At 42.0% G+C, this 26,006-nt stretch overlaps 1 protein-coding gene across 1 annotated transcript in view; it reads right to left on the bottom strand.

Moving 5' to 3' along the window:
• cdc42bpab (CDC42 binding protein kinase alpha (DMPK-like) b) overlaps positions 1 to 26,006 on the bottom strand; it is a 108,482-nt gene that overhangs the window by 29,105 nt on the left and 53,371 nt on the right. The window contains 13 exon segments of the mRNA XM_039782061.1: positions 844 to 954; positions 1,870 to 1,990; positions 2,137 to 2,258; positions 3,215 to 3,348; positions 3,787 to 3,909; positions 4,695 to 4,873; positions 7,115 to 7,194; positions 7,287 to 7,396; positions 8,797 to 8,868; positions 8,871 to 8,934; positions 10,148 to 10,348; positions 11,666 to 11,759; positions 23,914 to 24,062. Of these exon segments, the coding sequence (XP_039637995.1) occupies positions 844 to 954; positions 1,870 to 1,990; positions 2,137 to 2,258; positions 3,215 to 3,348; positions 3,787 to 3,909; positions 4,695 to 4,873; positions 7,115 to 7,194; positions 7,287 to 7,396; positions 8,797 to 8,868; positions 8,871 to 8,934; positions 10,148 to 10,348; positions 11,666 to 11,759; positions 23,914 to 24,062 (1,560 nt within the window).

The following is a 26,006-nucleotide window of genomic DNA, read 5'->3' as shown; positions in this document are numbered from 1 at the left end:
TAGCCACCCTTTGCTTTTTTATTAATAAGGGTAAAAATGCCACTAATTAACCCTGACAAAGCAAACCTGTGAAGTGAAAACCATTTCAGGTGACTACCTCATGAAGCTCATTGAGAGAACACCAAGGGTTTGCAGAGTTATCAAAAAAGCAAAGGGTGGCTACTTTGAAGAATCTAAAATATAAGACATGTTTTCAGTTATTTCACACTTTTTTGTTAAGTACATAATTCCATATGTGTTCATTCATAGTTTTGATGCCTTCAGTGAGAATCTACAATGTAAATAGTCATGAAAATAAAGAAACACATTGAATGAGAAGGTGTGTCCAAACTTTTGGCCTGTACTGTACATGATCTGCTCGCGCGCTTTCACATCACGCGCGAGCAGATCAGTTTCTTCCCCTAAAAATCTCTCCTTCCTGCTTAGCGAATCCGCCATCATAATAGCAACGCACCGAGGGACAAACGCGCCTGGCTTTTAAAGGGAATGGGAGAGGACGCTCTGATTGGTTTATTGCATGTTACGCCCAAAACACACCTATGATTAATGAAGACACTAAGTACAACCCTTTTGAACCATGCACCTGGCGTACGGACCCTTTTTTTTCCCCATGATTAAACTAGCAAAAGTGGATTCGCGCCAGGCGCTTCACGCCGTGTGCTTAGATCGTTAAAATATAACCCTTTGTGTCAGTACAGAGCAAACGCACAACTGTATACAGTAAATACTTCTGGTCTGAACTATGAGTCTGAGTCTTTTAGGAATGCGCTGAGACTCACAGAGTGCGCAGAGACTCTGTGGATGGACAGGTCCATGTTCAGCTGTGTTTGTTGGCACGCTTACCTTAAGCCCTTCCAGCTCCTCCTCCAGCTGTCGGCTGTACTGCTCATTACGCTCTCTCAGCTTCCTCTCTTTCTGAGCCTCCGCTGTCTTCTCCTCCGCCTGCACCTCCATCTGATTCACACGTAAACTCCAGTGATTGGATGCAAGCATACATCACACACCACTGTTCCCCTTATGCACCCATTTCAACCAGGGCTGCACAATATAAAGTTTTTCTGTATTGTCATCGCGATATCAACTGCCGCAATACACACATCCTGTTTTGTGTTGGTCGAAAGAAAATATCAGCAGAAAACTGTCCTTTAAAATGTAGCGGCCATTCTTTTTTTAGTGGTGCCTTTTATATTCAATTCAATGTTTAATTTTGCTCAATAAAAGAATGTTGGAAAGGATTTCCTTTCGTTTGTTTTAAGTTCAACAAGCCATGTGTTGTATTTTAGCAGAATACTGCAAGCAGCAGAAAGACTAAACTGAGCACCCTTTAGTATCGGTTTATTCATCGTACGTAATATTATTGTTATCGCATATTTTCCTCATATCGTGCAGCCCTAAATTTAACCCACCAGGAGCAGAAGTAGGCATCTTTTCTTTTTTTATACATGTTAATACAATCGTAACCTATAAAATCCCATCAAAAACATGCACAAGCTAAACATTCCAACCACACATAACTGCACCAATACACAAAAGAACTTACACAAACATATATACTTTGTGGCTTTATTCCAATGTATTGTGCTGCGTGATTAACCTAAGGCAATTCTCATGTGCTGTGTTACTCTAAATAGATGAAAATCTACCCAAATGTCTGTCATGTTCTTGCAAGTGTGTAGAAACACATCAAATCAAATGAAATACAGCCATTGCAACATTGTTTCTAAATCTACTGTATCAATAATCGTGGAAATCTAGAACTATTTCTAGAAATGTGATATTGAGGACAATACACAGATGCCATTTTGTGCACCGACCAGTCACTGGCGACGGAACAATGGTGTTCTAGCAACCACAGGGAGACTACTCTACCTCTTTCCTGGCCCTCTCAGACTTCCGCACCTCAAGGCGAAGCGCCTCAAGCTTCTGAGTCTGGCTCTCCATCTCCTCCTCCTTGTCGCGCAACTGGCGAGCCAGACGCTGCTTCACCGACCTGGGTGAAAAGTTCAGTCAAAACAATGAAATGGACCCTGAGCAAAATACATGGTCACAATAATTCCAGTTCGGACATAAAAAAAAAAGGTATGAAGTGTAGGTGTGTTGGCTGTGAGAAATGGTCTGAGGGGAAGCGGATCCTACCTGAGGTCCGTGAGCTTCTCGTTAAGCTCCGAAAACTCCTGCATGGCCAGTTTTCTCTGGCTGTGGGCCTCCTTCAGCTCTTTCGCCTGAGACTTCAGCTTCTCGTTGGACTCGGCAAGATCCTGGCCAGGAAAAAAAAAGGAGAGCGTAGATCAACATTTAGATTCTCACAGTGACTTCAAGGAGAATCCATCTCAATATAAGCAAGGCGTTTATTTGACTTTTTGCCACCAAAATCAAAGCAATCAGTTCTTTTTTCTGGTCTTTCATATTTTGAACATTGGTATCATTGTGTTTGTAGGCACAGCTACTGTACCATGCAGGGCTTAGTGCTCGTGGGAAGAAAAAAAAGGTTTTTGATGAGGAATGCGTATGCGGTATTAAAAAGGACAAATCCGGCGCAAAATGAACCTAGGGCTTAATAACACGTGTGTACTGAGTCGACCGTTCTCTGCTATAGGTTTCCATGCTAATCGAATGTGACCAGTTTTATCGCAAACCGCTAATTAGCTTATAAAGTTAGTCGGTCGGGGCAGAGGGTAAAGTAAAAAGAAATAACTATTTCTACACCACTATCAAGGCTCTAAATAGCACCACACTTCCACGGTAGCATATTGAGGGTCCCTACATGTAAACCGAAGCATTGACAACTTTGTAAGTGTACAGACAGTTTATTAAAAAGATAGTTTACAAAGACAGTCACGACCAGTCGAACGTTCGTCGTTTGACTGGTTGTGACCGTTTTTCCAAGATGGCGCCCGCACGTATATGTGAACGGTTCATTTTGCGCCGGATTTTTCCTTTAAACACATTGTAATTGGCACGCCTGTTCATGGAACTTCACACATTCAAATACACACTTTTGTATCATGTCTTAGCAAAGTAAAAATTTACAATAGTATAAGTATTTTTGAAGCACTGTCGTGCATCAAGACCAAGAGCAAATTTTGTGTTACTATAGGTAATGTTTAGTAGACTTTCCTACACTAGGGGCACAGCATCTGTTACTAAAATAAGGAACACACAGACACACACACACACACACACACACAGACACCCCTTACAATACTGCTTCTACCTTGTGTATGTCATCCCTCTCCTGTGTAACACTCTTCATCTGTTTCTCCAGAGTCTTGGCGTGTTTGGATGAGTCCTCCAGATCCCTGCGCGCCAACGACACGTCCTCCAGCTGCTTCTCAAGTTGGCCCGACTCTGACACACACAAAAAAAAAACACACACAAAAAAAAAAAAAAAAAAAAAAACACACACACACACACACACACACACACACACACACACACACACACACACACACACACACACACAAATATGTTTAAAATTTAATAAAACGTTACTTAAAAAGGTATATTATGCAGTATTATCCTTAAGGAACAATGTCTATAGAATAATAGGCCCGCAGGGGTTTAACTCTCAGCCAATGACAGCGAGCAGGGTGTGCAGCACCAGTTTAACAGACACACAATTCAACAGTGGCTGTGTTAGTTTGTTTCCAAGGGTTTACAAATTCTCCAAAGTTCTATTTAGGGTTTTCCCAAACTTAAAATTAGGCTGGTAAGTCAGTGAGTAGCAGGTGAATTCAAACCCCTAAAGTTGGTGAATGAAGAGGAAAAAAAATAATAAATCCTGACCAGCGATCTGCTTCTTGAGGATGTCGATCTCGCTCTTCAGACTCCTGATCTCCACCTCCTTGTTGGCGCTGACGGGGCCCTCGCCCGTCGGGTGCTGCAGCGCCTGCACCGTCTGAGTCGCCTCTGCAACCGGTCAGGGGAGACGCATTAGTTATGTGTTCCTTGTTGTTGATGTTTTTTGTTTGTTTCTTTCAAATAAAACTTGGATGTGAGGAGACAATACCTAATAAAAGAGGAATCTCAATATGATCCATTTATTCAGATGTTTTTTAAAAAAAACTTTTTGTCACACATTCTATATAGACCACTAAATGTACAGTACAGTGTGGGTTTACAGTATCAGTGCGGATCGGGCCGCATTTTTCTGTCCGAGCCCGGCCCGGGTCCGACAGAGCAGTAACCGAGCCCGGCCCGAGACAGACAGGCACTAAGATATTTATGTCCGAGCCTGACACGAGCCCGACACAGTTAAAATCTCTTTTTTTTTCTCATACTAATGACACATGTACGTTTGTTTGTGTGGAAAGCCCACTTTTATTAAGCAACTGTAGGAAGGCATTCGGAAATGTCAACAGAGGAGCGCGTCGGCGCACACGGGGCAACAAGCGCACGTTAACACAGGCGCGCACAAGAAGCCCAATGATATCGCGCTGATGTAACCGAGCCCGACACAAACATCATTTCTAAATATCTGTCCGAACCCGACCCGGCCCGTCCTGTCCTGTCCCATCGGGTTCGGGTCGGGTATCCATTCTCTAGTATGTATGTCAGAGTAAATGTATGCGTGCACGTTTTGGTAATCTGAACTCTTTAAGCATACCTTTTGACAACAGTAGAATGAATGCACTAATGGGTCTCCTCCCTCTCAGCCTCAAATTGCTAAGAGAAATGTTGTCTGTCAGCCTTACCTTGGAGTTTGCGGCTCAGCTCTACTTTCTCCTGCTCCAGGCGACGGATCCTCCTCTCATAAGCCTCTGTGGCCAGGCTGTCCTCCAGGCCTCGCTGGACATCCAGGTCCAACTGGTCCCGGCCTGCCTTACCCGGCTCCCCTGCCAGCTGTCGCAGGCAAGCCCGGTCAGATATGGTACTACAGGGTGGGGGGGCAGGAAAAAAATGTAGTGAAGAGAAAGGTGTAGGAGACATGGAAACAGTACCAGCGAGGGTCAGTGATGAAAAAAAGAGAGGAAATTGGATTAAAATGGCACAGAGGTTGAATGATAAGGGGAGAAAAAAAAGCCATTTATAGAGTTGCAAAATGGGAATAATGGTTTTAAACCATATTAGAAAATTCAATATGAAAGTGTTTTGTTAAGGGAGGGGGGGGGGGGAAATGACAGAGAAACAGCAGGAGGAGGGGGAAACAGGAAAGGGAAGTGGACGACAGAGATAGCGATGAGTTGAAAGATGAGAGGATGTTGAGTCATGGAAGAAGGGGGAGAGGGAGGGAGGGGGGAAAAGGAATGACAGCCGCATAAAGGAAGATGGGGAGTGTGGGAGAGAGAAAGGGGGAGAGAGAGAGAGAGAGAGAGAGAGGGGGAAAGAGAGAAAGAAAGAAAGAGTAGAAAAGACCATTATCACGGAGCCTTGAAGAGATAAGAAAGTGGTGGGTTTGTTGCTTTCTCACGGGGAGAGCTGAGTGTGAAGCTCTACAGCGGCTCCTGAACATCACCTTATTAGGGATGGAAGCTAATTCAACACTCCTACGCCTCAATGCTATGCAGTGACAAGGCCTGGCCGGGAAATCGGTGTGATTACTAATTATATATCATGCCAGAGTGTGACAAGGTGCCACACGTTTTTTCATCTGTCTTTATTTAAGTGGTGAAAATGGATAACAATGATCCTAATTGTGCCAACTGGAAAAAATACTGGGGAGGAAAATAGTGCCTTGGCTTCATTGCATCCGTCCACTAAAGATCCCCTAATCACCGTCATAATAATGAAGTGTGAAGAAAGACTTTTCAACAACTACAAAAAAAAAAAAAAAAAAGACACCAAATGACCAACGCCGAAGTCTAAATTTAGGCGGCGGTTAAAAATAACCTTTTATGTACAGTCTATTTATATATCTGGTTGCCAGAGGGGGAAAGAGTACAAAAATATTCTACTTAAGTCAAAGTACGATTACTTGAGTACAAGTCAAGTTACCGGTATAAAAATCTACTCTAGTAAAAGTAAAAAAGTAGCTAATTTAAAACTCAAAGTAAAAGCTACTTTTTAACAGCAAGTGAAGACATACTTTGTTATATTTATACCTATTTTAATATCTTATTTATACTTATTTAATTAAATCACAGTCTTTTGTGATTTGTTAAGGACCAGAGCCAAAAGGTAAAAATAAAAAATCTAATAAAAATAAAAAATAAGCGACAAAACCTTGAAAAAAAGTAAAAAGTAAAAAATAAAAAAATAAAAAATAAAAAAAGCATTTGATGATTTGAGTTCGTTGATAGATAAGCGAAAAGGAGAATTAAAAACGACAACGCGACAGGCAAAGCAACAAGACCAAAGTTAATATTGGAGTGGCTAGAACAGCTGCGTGTAAACGATGGAGAGAGCTAATTTCGGGTTCGGCCACCGTAGGAGGAAGGGCTAGAAGGTCATATTCAGTTAGCCTGACAAGCCAGACCCACATCATGATGTTGGGTCTGGGAACGCGCCATTGGCAGGGCTCAATCCGAGGGGCGGGATAAACGCTTGTCTTTCAAATTCCCTCTGCACGCAGTAGGATAGCGCTACAACCAGCCAGAGCAACGCTAGTTGATAGATTCAACTTTTGCCGTGGCTGGTCGGCAAAACTCTGAACACATCTTCCTTTTTTTAAGAATGACTTCAGTGCCGTTCTTTGTTCTTTTAACTCCAAGTCTTCCAGAGTCGCGGCCAAAGCCAAAGCCAAAGGTCGCTGTTCGCCAGCAGCAGCAGCCATCGTCTTTGTTTTCAAGTAGCAGGGAATTCATGTGGAACCGTTGCAACTCTGCCTTCATTATGTTAAGCCCCGCCCACCGACTCTATACACGATGCGATTGGCCTGACCAGAGTTTGGTTTTTCCAGCTCGCAAGCCAACGGAGAGTTGCTAGACTGACCCTGGCTGCAACATTACATTTGCTGCCGCTAGGCTGCGTCTAGATTTCTAGGCTAATATTCAGTTGGTTGTCTTATACAATTTCACCGCTAGATGGGAGAAATTCTTACCCAATGTAGCTTTAAGTCAAAGTAAAATTACAGATTTTAAAAACTAAGAAACAAAAAAAACTACTCAATTACAGTAACTTGAGTAATCGTAATTCGTTACTTTCCACCTCTGCTGGTTGCCGTGGTAGCACTTACCATTTACTGGTGTAGGTGAAGCCCACAAAGGGCAGGTGGTGGCCAGAGAAGGCAGTGTGAGAGGGAGGGGGCATGGTCTCCTGAAATATCAAAAGAAAACATGACAAAAGGAGTGAGTTTGTCACGTCCAATATACGCGATTAGAAGACAAATGTGAATACAATCCTCGTACCGAGTTCTTCAGGCAGTCGTCATCCACGTCAAAGTTGGAGGTATCTGTAGGACTGCTGACCTCGGGGATGTACGGCGCCTCACACGTAAGAATGTTCTCCCAATCGATGCCTGAACACACGAGAGGTCACAATTAGAACACAGCAGGATCCATAACTCCCTTATTAATAAGCACATAATAGAGGCACAAACCTATGAACTCTGGATACCTTAAACTGACAATTATTGAAACTGTATTCATTTATTAAACCTGTTTAGAGATATACTGTAAAGTCAAAACAATGTATCTATAAGGGTAAAAAAATAAATAATCTTTGTTATCTTCTGTTGAAAAGGCATTCTTTCTTCAATATACTACAATACGTGCAGTATATGAAGTTTTTGCATATTTTTCATAGTTTAATTTGTTTATTTGAACAAAAAACAAGATACAAAAAGCGTCACGCATTAAAAAGAGTAAAAAGGATCATGTTGAGATTTGTGTAACCCAAAAAAGGAAAATAAATAACATCTAAAATATAAATGGTCAATGAAGATGAAAACACAAACATATGTACATAACATAAAGAAGAAAATACAACAAAAGGAGGGGGAAAAAAAGCCTAATTTAAATAACCGATACTCATGTGTGTCAATAAACTGTCCACAAGATAGATAGATAGATAGATAGATAGATAGATATGCATTTAGGTGCATTTAGGGCGTGTATGAATCCACTTTTGCTAGTTTGACAGCAGAAAAAAAGGGTCGTGCGCCGGGCGCATGGTTCAAAAGGGTTGTACTTAGTGTCTTCATTAATCATAGGTGTGTTTTGGGCGTAACATGCAATAAACCAATCAGAGGGTCATCTCCCATTCCCTTTAAAAGCCAGCCGCGTTTGGACCATGGCGCATTGCTATTATGATGGCGGATTCGCTAAGCAGGAAGGAGAGATTTTCAGGAGAAGAAACTGATCTGCTCACGCGAGCAGATCATATCATAATACTATTTCACATTGTAATATTTTTATTTTTTATCTTTTGCATGTTTGCGTTCTGCTGCGCGTCCCTGTGTGTGTAAAAAGCATAGTGTGCGTGCGCTGTGCACGAGCCTAGGCACATTTTACTAATGCACTGGTAAAATAACAATGAAATGCTGCATTATTGACTTTAGACCAGGTTTTTGTTGGTCAATGGCGCGATCACTTAACGCTGACCTCAAGATAGCAATACGCACAGAATGCACCTGAACACACCTCCCTGCAAGACCAGCACGCCCACGGGCGCAGGTGCATTTGCTGTTTAAACGACATGGACATGGACAAGACACTTGCGTCGGGCTTTGCGCTACGCCGGGTGCGAGATAGGGCCCTAAATCTTCATGGAGAAATCTATTGAATGATAGAGGTAGCAAATCCGACTTGATAAAAACTAGATTAAAAAAAATACATGTGAGCTCTATATTTATATTAGAATTAGAAACAACATTGAACCAAGGGAAGACATATTGGCATATGTGCCGTCAGACTTTACCAACGAAGAAGGGGTGGTGCTTGAAGTCCTCGATGCCGTTCTGGCCCAATCGGTGCTCTCGACTGCAAATAGCCGGCGTACCAGATCCTTAGCGTCCTCCGACACGTCTGTTATCTGCTGTGGGAACTGGAACCGCTCCTGTGCAACATGTGATGCAATGCATTAGAGGCAGGCAACAGAGATCCACTGTACATGCACAGTATCAACACTGGCACATTTCCTACTTCCACTTTGTTTCTACTTCATGCTTATACATCCCATCTTTCAAAACTCTTTTACTACAGCATGGGTATTTCTCAGTAATGTGTTGACATGCAAATTTACCATGGTTTCTACAGGTTTCAACAAGTCAAATTTAAGACTTTTTAAGACCATTATGAATTAAATTTAAGACCTATATCGCAACATAAAAAAAAAAAAAAAGAGTCAGAGTTCAGGGACATCGTCTGAAACAATTCCCAGATTTCCTCATTGGCATGATAGGACTGGTGTCTCGATTGGCTGCAATATTAGTTGCATGCTGGTCTCATTTGTAGTCGTAAAACAGCAAATTACATTTGCACTAGTAACCGAAAGAACTACAAGACCACAGAATAAAATAAAATAATGAAATAAAAAAATTCTTAAAGCGCTGCGGGAGCATTTCAATGAGCATTAGAGGTGGCGTTACATTGAGGTAGGGAATTTCAGACCCGTTTAAAATTATTTAAGACTAGGGGTGTACGAAAAAATCTATACACTTGAGTATCACGATATTTTATTTTGCAATACTGTATTGATTTTTGTTTTTTTGAAGTTTACATGCAAAAATATTGATGTAAGACAGTGGTCCACATTTATGTTGTGTTTAAACCCCCTACCGCTAGATGGCTATGCTGAGACCCACCACTAGTGTCCTTGCCTAACAGTGCCTAGCAGAGCCTGACTTTTTACTAGAAGCTAACAATGTAGCTATGGCTGAACTTTGGCCTACTTTAGCATATCAACATTAGCTCACTAAGAACCTGTGAACCACAATCCCAAACTGGCAGTTTGCTTTTCTGTGTACTGAATTGTTTACCTAAATTAAACGTCTTTGACTTTTATGCACATCTTGTCTTTTTTTAAATATTAGTTTTTCTAAAATTATACTTAAAATCCCAATATATCGCCTTACGCACAGTATCGAAATATATTGCAATATACCCATGTATCGTGATACGTAGCGTATTGCCAGATTCTTGCCAATACACAGCCCTATTTAAGACCTAGAACACATTACTTCACAAAATGTAAGACTTTTTAATAGACTTCTTAGGACTCCACGGAAACCCTGATTCACACATACGGAGAAGCAGCTCCATCAGCTCACCTTGTGGTTCATGATCTTCCCGTAGGTTTCCACCAGGGACTCTGCATAGAAAGGAGTCTCGCCGTACAGCATTTCATACATGCAGACTCCCAGGGACCACCAGTCACACTCAGGGCCATACTTGCCCTTCCCGTCCTCCATAGCCTGGAGGATTTCTGGGGAGATGTAGTCTGGAGTCCCGACCGCCACGGAGGACTGGACCTAGCAGGGGGACAAAACAAAAGTCAACAAAAAAAATCCATAATAACGACATATGAGGCAAAATCTCACATTACAAAAATGTAAAAGTATTTAAAGATTATTTTTTGAGGCATTTTCGCCTTTATTTTGATAGGACAGCTAGGTGAGAAAGGGGAGAGAGGGGGGGGGAAGACATGCAAGAAATTGTCACAGGTCGGACTCGAACGCTGGACCTCTGCGTCGAGGCATAAACCTCTAAGTGTACGCGCGCCTGTCAAAAAAATACTCCGTTGCAAGTAAAAGTCCTGCATTGAAAAGGTTACTTAAGTAAAAGTAGGTAAGTATCATCAGTAAAATGTACTTAAAGTATTCAAATTAAAAAGTACTCAACGCAGAAAAATCCTCACATTTTAGAAACTGGAAACGATCCAAACAGTTCTTACGGTTGGGTAGTTTAAATTATAATAAAACATTGTATTTATTATTTATTTATTTATGTCATTTATATAAACTACATGTGTTTTGAGTGCACAAATCTTGTAAAGTAACTAGTAACTTAAGCGGTCAGATGAACGTAGCGGAGCAGAAAGTACAATATTTTGGTTGTCAATTCAAGTAAGGATGCTGATGAGTTACAGGCTGAATACCCCCGGCAACATCAACCAAACAACCCAAAAAAGAGCATTATCCATCCACTACAGGATGACTCCCCTGGTCTGCACAGTTGTTTTTTTTTTGGAGCTCCTTTTAACATTTTCAGAATGCACATTTATGCTGAAGCCGGAATTAAGCGCCAACAGTTCCACAGTGGAAGAGAAAAAGCAGATGTTGGAATTGGGATCAATCACATGCTGTCATCGTCTCTCTTTATTTTTTAGGAAGTTGCTTTAATACAGATAAAAACACCAAAGACATCCACTCTCATCACGATTCAAAGCCTCATTCTGGACGTTTTAGTCTGAAACGGATGTGCCAAGAAGCGTCCAACAAGCCCTGAATTTATTTGTTCAAATGGTAATATAACCTCTTCACTATATTAACATTGGAGACATACTCAGGCACTTCTTTGATCGTGTATTTCATCCTGTCATTTTACTGTTATGTAACACCTGGGGGAAACGTTTTCTTTTCATTTTTCTTTTTTTATGTTAGAAGAATTGTCTGAATCATAAAGTGCAAGCGCAGCCGAGCGGCTGAACCACACACACTCCTCCTGGGAGACCCCTGGGAGTTGACGAGGAGGTCAGTAAAGCTCTGGTATGTTTGCTTTGGACCGGAGGAGGCATCAGCAGCAGTGTGGTTAAAAAAAAAAAAAAAAGAAAAAAGAAAAGAACCTACCGTCCCATCCTCCATCAGTTTGAGGCAGGAGCCGAAGTCAGCCAGGCGGATGTGGCCGTTCATGTCCAACAGAATGTTGTCGGGCTTAATGTCCCTGAGAGAAGACGGGAGAAGGAAGAAAAATTGAGCAAGCGATTCCTCAGAGTAGAATGAAGAAGATGAAGGAAAAAAACACAGTCTTCCAAACAACCTATACAGTAGGACATTCAAAGCAAACACACAAGTCTGATCTCTTATTTTGGCATCAGGTATCGTCAAATTAAAATTACATAACCTGGGGAAACTGAACTGTATTAACTTGCCTGTAAAGCTAGTGTGCAATACTTCAGATATATTTAAGATTCAATTAAGTGTAATTTCCCCATGCCCCATTTTTCAGCAGCGTGACAACTCTAAATTGACCGAAGGAAAGAATAAACACAGGAAAAATAGTTGTGTTGTGGGAACAAGCTGTGCAGAAAGTGTGTGTGTCACACACACAGCTTTTACAACACAAACAAGCATGTACACTGTTTGAGGAAATGTGCGACACACAAACACACTCCCACTCACACAAAAAAGCCTCTGTGTCCTAAGCATGCACACTCACCCTGTTCACAACACATTCTTTCACAGATGTGTACACGGTGACCAGCATAGACCACTCAATTTCTCAACCTGCATATGTTCTGCATTAATATTACAGTTATACTACAATACAGTTATATATTATTAATATTAATATAACACACACACACACACACACACACACACACACACACACACACACACACACACACACAGCTAGGATTTATTGCTACATTGCTGGGGTTTCCTGTCCATCAGCTACACCAGCTGGATCATCTCAACACGCATCTTTACTCTTACTATGTAACCAGCAGACTAGCTTTTTAAGAGAGGAACTGGATCATCAGAATGGCTGGTTGACATAACTACAGACAAATGTAGCAGCATGTGGCTGGTGGCCAGTGAGGTAGCAACAACAAACTACTTTCCTTATCGACTTGTGTTTTTTTCCAACCTACAGTCCAGCACCTAAACATCACATACATCAGTAAACTATCACATACACCAAGATGTCATTTCGGTTAAAAACAATGACTAAAAACAAGTAATCCACTATCAAAATAGCTGCTGATCATTTTTTGGGGACGATCCACTAATCAATAATTGACTCATCATTGCAGCCCTAATGGTCAGTGCTGGTTTCTTTCCCATGTCCTACAACCTCTTTATAGGGAACAGTTTCAAAATAGATGTTTCCAAGAAGCACCTCTGTGCTAGTTTGGCGTTACTTTATACAAACACTTGTCTACTACTTGCTGTAAGTTACCAAAGCGATAGTAACTTTGACTTCCGCAAAGTCATAGATAGTTCTCCTAATAGCAATGTATCCTAAAGGGAATAAGGTGCAGGAGATCCTCCATTAGGTTTAACAGGTGGTTTGTGTCGGGTTGCTGGTGCATGACAGTCATCATGGCTAAATATAGCCTCTGTCCTCGCCTGTCCATTCTCCCCCTCCCCCCCCCTCGAGGGCAGACCCTTTCCAGTCCCTGTGTCTGAGGCCCTCTTAACACGGTCAACCACGACATGGCTCAATACACACTGTATGGAACTCATTATAGTGTCAAAAGCGCACATACTGTACACAGTACATGCAGTAACACACAAATGACACCGGACACACTTGATGTCCCAGGTTACAGAACTGAGCGGGTGCTATTTCTGTTCAGTAATGTGAGCATGGCTCTGCATACAACAATAAACCCCATGTTACATCATCACAGTTGTTGTTGGGGACTACAGGAATTCCCTCTTTCTTCGGTCTTTGCTGGTGACAATGGCTCTAACTTGGCCTATTCAACCGTTACAGTGTGCTTTTTTTTTGGATGTGGCTTCAAACAGACCTCAAGCAAGAGCTGTCTCTAATAAAAACTAACACTGCGGTCCCAAAGACATGCCCGTGCCTTCTGATAGACTATAACCAATGTCATAATGTTGCCAGGCACAAAAAAAAAAAAATCTATTTGTGCCAGATAACAAAACAGTCAGGAAGTAGACGCTGGTCAGTTAAAGCTCATGATATTCCCACATTCCAATTTTCCTTGAATGCTCCTTAACTACTCACTAAATACATTAAACGGTCGCCTGTGCTTGAGAGGCTTTTTCTTCTTTTAAGAGTGAGCCGACATAAATAGTCTTTGAAGACATCTTTGATGTTTCTGTCTTCAGCTAGAGATCTCTCCAAAGCCAGATGTGAAGGCCCTGTCATTTTCCAGTAGTGTTAATAGTCTATCTCATCCTAAAAAGGGAGTTTTTCCTTGCCACTGTCGCAATAGCCACTGCTAATGCTTGCTCTTGAGGGAATTACTGTAATTGTTGGGGTTTTGGAATTTATAGAGTGTGGTCTAGACCTACTCTATCTGTAAAGTGTCTCGAGATAACTCTGTTATGATTTGATACTATAAATAAAATTCAATTGAATTACTTGGAAGTCTTTTTTTTTTTTTTGAAAGAGCTTGACTGCTCACAGATGAGTTCCAGATTGGACATCACCTTTTTTTTTTTCCAGTGGATCCTGTATTTTGGATGGAAACCACAGACATACTGTACCCGAGTGCATACATTCACAAAACTAATCTGGAGTAAATATCTTGGGAGGCGCCAACACAAGAAGTTCACACTGCCAAAAAGAGCTAACAACTTTGAGACAAAGGATTGAGATTTCTCATATAAAAAGGTTCATGTCTCTACACCGCTCTGCTACATCTGAACCTTCAGCTCAACTTTAACAACTCCCGACCTAGACGTGATGGAAGGCTTTGAGCATGAGGACACGCACTTGGGCATAATCCCTGGAAAGAAGTATGCAGCTTTTGGCTTGCAATAGTATAAACGTTATGAACAGAAGCTTTCAGAACGTATTCAACCTTTAGAAGAGCTGTCAATTTGGTTTCATTAAATGGGAATGATAACTTAAAAAGGTGCCCTGTGAGGATGTTGGCCACTAGGAGCGCTATGCAGCAATGTTCTTATGAGTGGGTCTCTGTTTTGTTTTATGTTCTTGTGCACAAAAATGCAGGAGTGATGCGGTACAAATTTTTACAATATTCCTCTGAACTACAGGTGGCGTTTATGTGCTGAGAAACACGACAATACAGCAGAAAAGTCGGGGAAGAAGAAGAAGACTGCCAGAAGGTAAGCATGGATGTGTAGCGCTGCAGGTTTTCAACATTTTCAATAAATCTGCTTTGCAGATGTTTTATCAGTAACGAAATGTATTTAACACATTTGTTAGTACTCAAGGATACACACTAGGGACGTCACGGTATTACATTTTCCCACCGTTAATGAACTCTTCACAACAACAGTGGTACGGATCACAATGGACATTTTACAAGAAAAGATATTCCTCAACGGCGCTCCAATATCTGTAGACCGCTTACTTTGATCTCAGGCCTCTCCGCCGGAGCTGGAGCTGATCGCGGACAAATGTTGCCACCAGATACCGCTACCTTCAAAGTTTAAAGATTGCCTCATCAACGTCATCATAGGTTCTCTATTAGCATTGGGTTTGAATCTGAAACATTGCCAAATAGGCACTTTTTCTTTTCGATTTTACACCAAATCCTTTGCCATGTTTCTCATCGCTTATAATTCTAATTACTTAAAAGGAACACGTCGACTTATTGGGACTTTAGTCTTATTCACCGTATCCCCCCAGAGTTAGATAAGTCCATACATACCCTTCTCATCTCCGTGCATGTTGTAACTCTGTCTGACGGCCCCACCGCTAGCCTAGCTTAGCATACATCCTGGAGGTAACCGGCTCCATCTAGCCTACTGCTCCCAATAAGTGACAAAATAACGCCAACATGTTCCAATTTACATGTTGTGATTTGTATAGTCACAGTGTGTACAAATAACAAGGTCACAAGAGACACAGCCATCTTCTAACCGTATACAAACTGGGAACTATATTCTCAGAAGGCGAAGCACTGCTACCTGGGCGGAGTGATTAGTGCAACACCTGAAAAGCACCGTTGTTACTCTCTGCTCCTCACCACGGGGCTTCTCAGGTGCTGCGAGCAAATCACTCCGCCCAAGTAGCAGAGAGTAGCAGTGCTTCGCCTTTCTGAGAATATAGTTCCCAGTTTGTATGCGGTTAGAAGATGGCTCATGGGACCTTGTTATTTGTACACGCTGTGACTAAACAAATCACAAAAAATGTTGGCGTTATTTTGTCACTTATTGGGAGCAGTAGGCTAGATTAGTTACCTCCAGGATGTGTGCTAAGCTAGGCTAGCAGTGGGTGCGGTTACAACACGCACGGAGATGAGAAAGGTATGTATGGACTTATCCAACTCTGGGGGGATACGGTGAATAAGCTAAAGTCCCAATAATTCAGTCGCCATGTTCCTTTAAGCCTAATACACACAAAACGTTTTGGTGAGAATCACTGAATGCAAGTAGAAACTTTGTTAAAAAAAGAAAACTCCACAGGGGACCTTTAAAATGGCAAATCTGTAGCTTTGACTCAGGCAATCAAAGCTCAAATGTCTGTAGTCTGATAGTCATCATCCTTTAAAGAGGAGTGTATCTAAGTATGTATCTTATACTAAAATTAGGGCTAGGCAATATATCGATATTATATCAATATCGTGATATGAGACTAGATATCGTGATATGACAGAAGTGTTGTCTGTGCCTGGTTTTAAAGGCTGCATTACAGTAAAGTGATGTCATTATCTGAACTTACCAGACCGTTGTAGCTGTTCTATTATTTGCCTTTTCCCCACTTAGACATTATGTCCACATTACCGATAATTATTTATCAAAAATCTAAGTGTGAAGATATTTTGTGAAAGCACCAACTGTCAACCCTAGAATATCGCCGCAATATCGATAGAGGTATTTGGTCAGGAATATCGTGATATCTGATTTTCTCCCTATTAAAATCAACTTTTAGAATACTACTTGATTAAAAGTCTTAAACGTATCTTATATTTACTGTACTTAAGTATCAATCAGTAATTTTCAGAAATTAAATGTACTGAATTATTCGAAGTAAAAGTAAAAACTTTGATTCTGAACTTTATTGTGGCTTCGCCACGGTAAAGCATACTATTCACATCCTTTTGAACATCAAATTCAAACATTTCAATTTTGTGTGTGAAAAAGACTCTTTCACTCCAACGTGCAAAAACATGTCTTGCAAGTAACGAGGATGCTTAGGAGAAATGTAGTGGAGGAAAAGTAAAAGTTTCCAGAAATATAAATAAAGTATTTGTACTTTTGTTACAACACTGGTGGATATTATTTTTAACTTCTTAAATACATTTGTACGACACACACACACACACACACACACACACACACACACACACACACACACACACACACACACACACACACACACACACACACACACACACACACACACACACACACACACAACCACACACAACCACACACACACACAAACACACACACACACACACACCACACACCACACCACACACACACACACACACACACACACGAAGGCCTTAATCTGCTCCAGAGACTTCTGGTCTGCCAAAAAGCAGACAGCATGAGTTGACCCTTGCCTGTCCATGTGTGGCAGACAAACAGGGATTGGGGGGGGGGGTGGGGGGTTCTGCTAGTGATAAACCATTTAGCCCTCACCGAAGCCCCCGTCTGACCACTCCCCTGTCTTCCTCTCTCTTCTTAGCAGCAATTTTCTTTTTACCACCCTCATCTTTTCCCAAATCTCCCTGAACCCTTTTCGCTCTCAGACACCAAGAGCCAACGTTACTTTTTGCCCGCTGCACTTCATATCTTTTATTTAACGATCTCTCTCACTCTGACCACTGATCATTGGGGGCAGCCACATACAGTAAAAGCCCCCGGCTCACACCCACTGCAGGCTAACAGCACAAGAGCTGACTCACATTTAGCCTTCCACACGTGGACAGACCTAGAGAGGTGGTGGTGCTAAACTAGCGCTAGGCTACGCTAGTTAGCGGAGCTAATTGTGCTACTGTGTCATAGGTCTCCTGCGGTGTTAAGGAGCAGCGCAGAGACGAGAATAGAGGGAGGTAATCTCTTCTAAGACCACGGCATCCATCTGCGAGGGCCATCTGGAGGCACACACACACACACACACACACACACACACACAAAACACACACACAACACACACACACACACACACACGAAACTGCACCGACAAGGTATGTCCACACAGCTCTAGCCAAGCGTTTGTTAATTAATGGTTGCTTGCCTGTGTGACTTCTGGTATCACTTGATCCTGACTGAAACACGCACGCACGCGCACACACACACACACACACACACACACACACACACACACACACGCACACGCACACCTCATCCTTATCACTGGCTTACTATTTACGTCTTTTCATGTGTCCATTTTAATCAAATTTGAAAATACCTCCAACATCGAAGAAGTCATTTAGTAGTGGGGAAATTAGTAGTGGAAAAAAAATAAAAAATAAATCGAAAAATCTTAGATGCATCGTGATCCTCTCTTTAAGGATTATAGCTCGATTCAGAAAAGTCAAAAAGGAAATTTTAATGTGTCAAGATGCAATAATAATCGTTAGATTATCGCATCCTAGCCCTCTGAATAGGAATCGAAAGAAAGGTTGCCACCCCTAATATATATAGTTAACAATGTGAAAGAATCTTTTTAGAAAATATGTTGTGTGTGTGTGTGTGTCCCGTTCTCTCTTTTAGATCACTCAGCTGCGAAGAGACACATGGCCCTGATCAATAATAAAAAACACACAAAGGCTGCAATCAATAGGAAAACACACACCACTGCACACATGAGCAGTGCACACACACAAACACACAATTCCACAGTACTCTATAGTAGCGAGAGCCCACTCAGGAAAGAGGTCAATTGTCACACACTCACATGACATCTTATTTCATTGGAGTGTGTTGCTATCTGTCTTCCTTCCTCCATGATCGCAACAAATCTGCCCCTCGCTCCATCCATCCATCCATCCATCCATCCATCCACACACACACACACACACACACACACACACACACACACACTGCTGTCCCTCTGTATCAACCCCCACCTCAGAATCACTGTCAGAATCACACAGTGTGTGACACACCCCCGCCCGTGGCAGACAGATGTGGTGCAAGGCAGCACAAAGCCATGCTGAGTTGGCCCATTGAAACGTTTGTCAGCCCCCTCTGGGAGGCCACGCAGATCACTGACCACTGAATAAATGAACACACACACACACTTTGCGTCCGACTCTGACACACTCTGCCTCTCGTGGGACTCAGCTGAGGGGGACAGAAGGTTGACCTCGAGGCTCTTTGCTCTCCTTTCCTTTCATCTGGGCTCTTTTCATCTTCCAATCAGCATCACCGGACTGCGAATATTCATTTCAAAACGGGCCGACATCGTGGCCAGGTCAACTACTTCACGTCACAAGAAGAAGCACACATTAGGTGAGCAAATATGACATAATTTAGGTCGCGTCTGAAATTCATGCTATTTAGCAGGCTAAAACGGTATGCGTTTTATTTTGTAGTCTTAAACCTTAGGATAAGACCAAATTTCTGGTGAAATATAACAATGTTCATAACAGACAAACAGGCAGCAACCAAGGCAGCTCTGTAGCGTCAAAAAACGCTTTAATACACATTTCTACATATTCAATACACAGTAGAGTTACATACATAGATAGAGAACATGCTACAGTAAAATGAACAGTCCAACAAAACAGCAAAAGGAACAGGATGATGTGCTATAGACATATTGCAGCACCATGTCTTGTGTACTATGTCTGGGATGATTCTTGAATAACTTTGAGTCGTTGGGAGCTGGAGTCAATGACTCGTGTTCTCTCTTCTTTTTTTTTTTTAAAGCTTGCAATCCGAATGAAAAAGTCAGAACATATGATTACTCTTGCCACGTGTGGAACCAGCCAACATCAGCTCATCATCCATTTACCATCCTGAACCGCACCTTGATAAACACTACATTTGGTCAACATAATGTACCACATTAGCCCAAATATACGACAATATTGCTTTCTGGAAATAATGAGGTCGGTGGCCGGGTTGGTTCAGTGGGTACAGCAGGCGCACGTAAACATAGAGGTCTATGCCTCGACGCAGAGGTCCAGGGTTTGAGTCCGATCTGTGACGATTTCCTGCATGTCTTCCCCCTTTCTCTCTCTCCCCTTTCTCATCTAGCAGTCCTATACATTAAAAGGCGGAAAAGCCCCAAAAATGACAACAAAATAAAAACTGAGGTGGTATTTTTTTTTTTTATATTGACCATTTGCATGTGAATGGTGGTGAGTACTGGGCTCATACTGCTCTTACAGAGTGACCTGCTGCTGGGCAGCACTAAAAAGTGTTTAGTTAGCCCAGTCCAACACACAGGAGATCTGCTAAAAACAGACTAGGCACAGAATCGTCCATCAGGCAGCCAAGAATTTCCAGTGTAACTGAGTGTCATAATGAGGAACTTGAGAAGAAAAATGCTAACCAGCTTGGGGGAAAAAAAAAAAAATAAAAAATAAAAACTGCTTCCACAAGTGAGTGTATGAGTATAATGATGAACTCAACGAAAGAATATGTGCTAGCAGCACAGATACTGGATTTATGCTGACTACCTTATCCTCCAACAGGGAAATCTCTCCATAAAGAATAGAGGAAAACAAAAAGACTCGCCATAAAGCACTAGTCGGACTGATATCATAGCTGTTATGATGATAAAAGCTTACAACAGCACAGCTGCTGCATTCACTGGTTAATGCCGATTCTCTTTGAAGTTCTAGCATTGGAAATTGGAAAAGGCCAAGTGACTTTAATTCAACACATTTATAAATTATTTTCTTGCAGTTTGTTTCTGTATTTACATTCCAATGTGACCATACATGTCACAAATGTTAATAATGTTTCCACTTTTCAAAAAGTATTATTCCAAAAACAGGTGGGCGTCTATGTGCTCTGTGCCGTCGTCCGTCATTTTTGGCCAATTTGGCACGTTGAGTCGGAGGGCGGGCAGTCGGACTCAATGACCAATCTGATTGGTGGAGTGTTGGAGCGTGGAAATGACGAGCGGGATGAGTGACCAACGCCTCTCAAAATCTTTTAAACTGACCTTTGGCGATCTGAAGTGAAGACCGATTCAGCAACTGGCACGGCCTATTTCTCGCTTAAAAAGGTTTTCAGAAACACGTTTCGGTGAACTGTTTTTCGTAAAATACGAGATCGTATTTCGAACAAGCCGCATTTGACGGTCGGCTGGAGAAGCCGGACCCACGTGACGCGTTAGTCATTTCCGGGTTTCCATTGTCTTTGGGGCGACAATACGGATTAGCGCCGCCTGCTGTTATGGAGACGTATTACATCAAATTACCTCAGGAGAAAGTGGCAGCACAGACCACTGACAGTTGTGATTCCCAAGAGAAAAAAAAACGGGTAAATAATTGCACTGCAGAATTTGCCACAACCTGCCTATTTGTATTCCCAATAGTGGCTTGGTTGTGAGCCATGAATTGAGAGCGGTTTGTTTTCTGTTTAACGGACATTAGAGCCTTTCAATTAGAGGGTTAATGCATTGTGTACTCTAGCGTACTCCATCATAAGATAAGGAAGCATATTCAACACACACACACACACACACACACACACACACACACACACAATGCACACATGATCAGGCAGAGGGACACACCCTCCTCAGGGGACCTGCCTGGCTGTCTCCACCCTCTACAAAGCAAGTGTACAAATCTCTCACGAGAGCGTGTGTGTGTGTGTGTGTGTGTGTGTGTGTGTGTGTGTGTGTGTGTGTGTGTGTGTGTAGTGTAAGGAAAAGAGAAGCAAAGGAGGAGTTGGGGGTTGGTACATGGGGGGAGATGTAACGGCACCACACCCCCACCCACACACCTCCCATACCCCATCATTACTGTCCCAAAGAGTCCACGAGGGGACTCAAAGGGAAACGGTGCCGTCCCTTCCTCCCCGTCCCTTTCTCCTTCCATCTCCGTCTCCGCTGCCACCGCCGCCGCCAACCCCCACCCACGGCCCCCAGATAACACCATGCAATTTGTGGCTCCCCGCGCTCTTCTCATTCACTCCCTTTCTTTACTTATACACTTATATCTACATCTCTGTAGAACTGCTGCAGTCTCTCAGTACGCGTCCTACCGTGTGGCTTTCCAGTGTCCTATTAGAGATCAGAGCGACTACAGACACACCCAAAACCTTATCCCAACAAGCTGCCTGGCTTTATCACACCCGCGGCTTGATTTTTTTCGAACCCTCCCTTGTTTTTTTATCCATCTCTCATCTTTCCCCTCTGTGTATCCATCCTTCCCTTGCTCCTTGAACAAAATGACTGAATTGTTGTTAACATGCCAATGTGACCACTTCCTGTCTGGCAAAAAAAAAAAAATAAACTAACTTCCTGCAGCTGAGAGCATCTTCTGTTGACTGAAAAACATTCTTTTGGCATCTAGGTTACAGAGTAAAACGGCAGCAGGGCGTCAACAGTCTGCTCTGAGGCTAGGTTTGTTACTTCAAACCTGCAATAAGAGATCGATTAGCCACTTTGGGGGCAGCTGAGACGAGTTGCGAACACAATAGTGCGTATTATCAGCTTTTTCGGTTGTCGTGGCAAATCCGTTTGCAAACAGTTGCTTATTCGCACATCCAGAAGTGACGGAGTATCTAGCAGTTACTTAAGCTTCCATCTGGAACCGTTTCTGCCCCACCTGATTAATGCAAGTCCAGTTTTCACTCTCCTTCAGCTCGGTTTTTGGTCTCGACCGACTCCTGGGGGAAATATCTGGCTCTTTAGCTGCTAAACGCTCCACTATGTTCAACAGCTAGTGGTTAACTGTGTCTGTCTGTTTTAGAGCTAATTCAGCTTAAAGCGGCCATATTATGCTCATTTTCAGTTTCATAATTGTAATTTGAGATTGTATCAGAATAGGTTTATTTTTTTAAAAACACCATATTGTTGTTGTACTGCACATTGCTGCAGCTCCTCTTTTCACCCCGTGTGTCAAGCTCTCCGTTTTAGCTACAGTGTGAGATCTCTCAACTGCTGTAACATCTCTGTCAGTCGCACATGCTCAGTAGCTAGGTAAGGCTTACATGAGCTAGCTAGCTGTTTCTCTAACTTCGGCCTGTACAAGATTAGCCGGGAGACTTCTTCTAAAGAGGGCGCACTTCCAACTTTGCGTGGAATACCTGCAGAAGAGGGACATGTAGTAGTTCTATACTATTTATTTTGTAGATTACGGTGAGTTGTCATTGAGAATGAGCTAGCATGCTAACTGTTAGCCCCCTAGGCCCCTCGTTTCGGCTAGTGACGTAGAAAGCCCTGTAGATTTTGAACAGCTCACCCGGAGACTCAAGGCAGGATACATTCAGAAACCTGTATCTCACTCAAAACAGCATGGATGGCTATTTTTTTCTCTCCAAAGTTTGTATGCGTGTGGAAGCACCAGAGACACAAAATAACACCCCAAATCCCAGAAAAAGTGATTTTTTTTTTTTTCATCGAGCGAGCTGAAACTGGCTGGAGACCTCTGTGAAGCCGAGAGGAGCTGCAGATTCAGGGGATCATTCTCTGTGGGTCTGTGTCACTACGTGTGAATCCCCCCCCCGCCCCCCCCCCTTCATATTGTCCCATTGTTTCCACATTGTCATTTGAGACATTGTTATTACACAATAACATAGATTGTAGCCATTTAAGGACATTTTGCTGATAATATTTCTGCACTTTTACTCATAATGACATGTTGTACTGGTACTTTTAATTAAGTCAATGATTCTAGCGCAGCAGTTATTTTCCAAAGCACTGATCCAAATCACACACACATACCTAACCTCAAATGGGAATCTTCAAGAGTGAAATAATAACACACACAGGAACACAAACCAATATACTCTGTAATTAGTCAGCGGTACCTACTACCTCCTGTAAAGACTGAAGACAAACGTGCACGGACACACTCCACTATTTGCTTTTATTTTCATTTAGCTGGAGTTGTTCCCCACAGCTGGAGAATAATATAAACACGCTAAACATCCGTCATCGGGACTTATTGCTCAGTCTGATGCTCTTCAAAACATAATTAATTACACGCACACACACACGCACGCACACACGCGCGCGCGCGCGCACACACACACACACACACACACACACTCTGCCTGCTCCTCACCTGTGGACGTAGTGGAGCTGGTGGACGGAGTCGATGGCCAGCACCATCTCAGCCAGGTAGAACCTGGCCATCTCCTCCGGCAGCCGGTCCTCAAACTTACTGAGCAGAGTCAGCAGATCGCCACCAACATAGTAGTCCATGACCAGGTACTAGAGAGACAGACAGACAGACAGACAGACACACGGAGTTTTGAGTTTAAAAACAACTATATATTTACACATTCGACAAACCGACAACTACACAACAATGCTGTGGGTACGCGATCTGCGCTGCCTGCACAATGCGACATGCGCAAGATGTTCGCGCGTGCAGGCAGCGCAGATCGCGTACCCACAGGCCTAATACCATAGAGCAAGGAATCGCTAAGGGGAGTGTGGAGGAAACTGAAGGTCTGCAGCGACAGAAAGACTCCGACTTCGTTCCACATGTAACCAAAATGGTGGATGTTCGTGTAACATGTAACAACTCCTTTATTATTTAACCACGTGAACACCTCGTAATGCATAGCGTCCATTTAAAAACGTCACAACATCCCCACACCACATGTCAGAAAATTAACTGTGTCATCAAGGCGTAGTACACGGACGTCGATATGCGGTTTTGGATCAGTGACAATAAGTACTTAATTTAAATATCTTTATAAAACAGACCCGGCGTGAACTGCATAATGAATATATAATAATATAATAAAATGTAGCCGCCTGGCCGTCAAGTGTTTCAACGCATGCGTGACACAAACTTGTAGTTTTCCACTACGTATTTATGCGCATATTTGATCGTGCAGGCAGCACAGATCGCATACCGACAAACGCCATGAAATCAAAAACAGAAAATAAAAAAAATTTAAATAAATTAAATTAACTTAAAAAGAGTTTCTGCAGGTGTCACCAAGTCAAATTTAAGACTTTTTAAGACCATTATGAATTAAGTTTAAGACCTTTATCACAACATCAACTAAGCCTTTTTTTTTGTAGTATCGCTGAACTTGCACTTCCCCATAGCTGAAGAGTAAAATCCATTTTATGCCTGTGGTACAATCTGAAAGAGACTCGCGCAAATAACACGAAAGCGGATTGGCTGCCATATATAAGTTGCATGTTGGTCTCATTTGTAGTCGTAAAATTATATATTTGGACTAGCGAAGGAAGTGAAGAACTACAACACCACGGAATAAAAATAAATAAATAAAAATGAGCATGTTGAGGTAGCGTTGCATGGACGTAGGGAAATTAAGACCCTTTTAAAAATATTCAAGACGTTAGAACACAGTACCTCAGCAAATGTAAGACTTTTTAAGGCCTAACATTTTGATTTTTTAATTTTTGACTTTTTAAGACCCTGCGGAAATGCTGTCATAGCAACACATCTTTTAGGATGATTTTGGAGTCTTTTAATGAGAAAAGAGTGCCTTCACAGTCCCATACATTCCTAAGAGTGATCAGAAATTTGGGTTTCTTTCAACCAAATTTCAAAAAAAATAACGTGGATGGTTCCCTACAAGGCTCTTCACAAGTCAAATAAATTATCAGTTCCCTACTCTCTTTGAATTAGGGTGTTTTATTCAATTTTATATAATTTGAGAGAAACAAACTTGAAAAAAGTGACCAAAATTTCAGAAAACGCTTCAGAAATGGTGCAGGACAAAATGACAAAAATGGGAAAAAGTGACCAAAAAAAAAGAAAAACAGAACTTCTTTCTTTGGACAGAATAGTGAGAGGTAGGGCTGTGCAATTAATCCAAATTTGAATCGCGATTACGATTTTGGCTTCTAATGATCACAAAAACGATTATTTTGCACATTACGTTTTGCAAGTAATCTCTTATTTGGTCTTGTGTTGTGAATTTTTTTTTTTTATTGCAAAATTGGAAAAGTATGAAGGGAAATTTCACCGTTCTGGGTGTTGTCACTGTTGATTTGTTTAACTGTTTCATGGTTTTTTTAAGTTCAATAATTGCAAGAACTTTCCAAAAGTCAATGAGTAATCGTGTTTAGGGGTGCAAGAAAAAAGATCAATATACTTGAGTATCGCGATATTCTATTTTGCAATACTGTATCGATTTTCAAAAAGGCAATATCATTTTTTTTTATTAT

This window comes from Perca fluviatilis, chromosome 18 (genome assembly GCF_010015445.1).
Source record: "Perca fluviatilis chromosome 18, GENO_Pfluv_1.0, whole genome shotgun sequence".
Taxonomy (NCBI): domain Eukaryota; kingdom Metazoa; phylum Chordata; class Actinopteri; order Perciformes; family Percidae; genus Perca; species Perca fluviatilis.
This window is presented reverse-complemented; position numbering and strand designations above follow the sequence as displayed.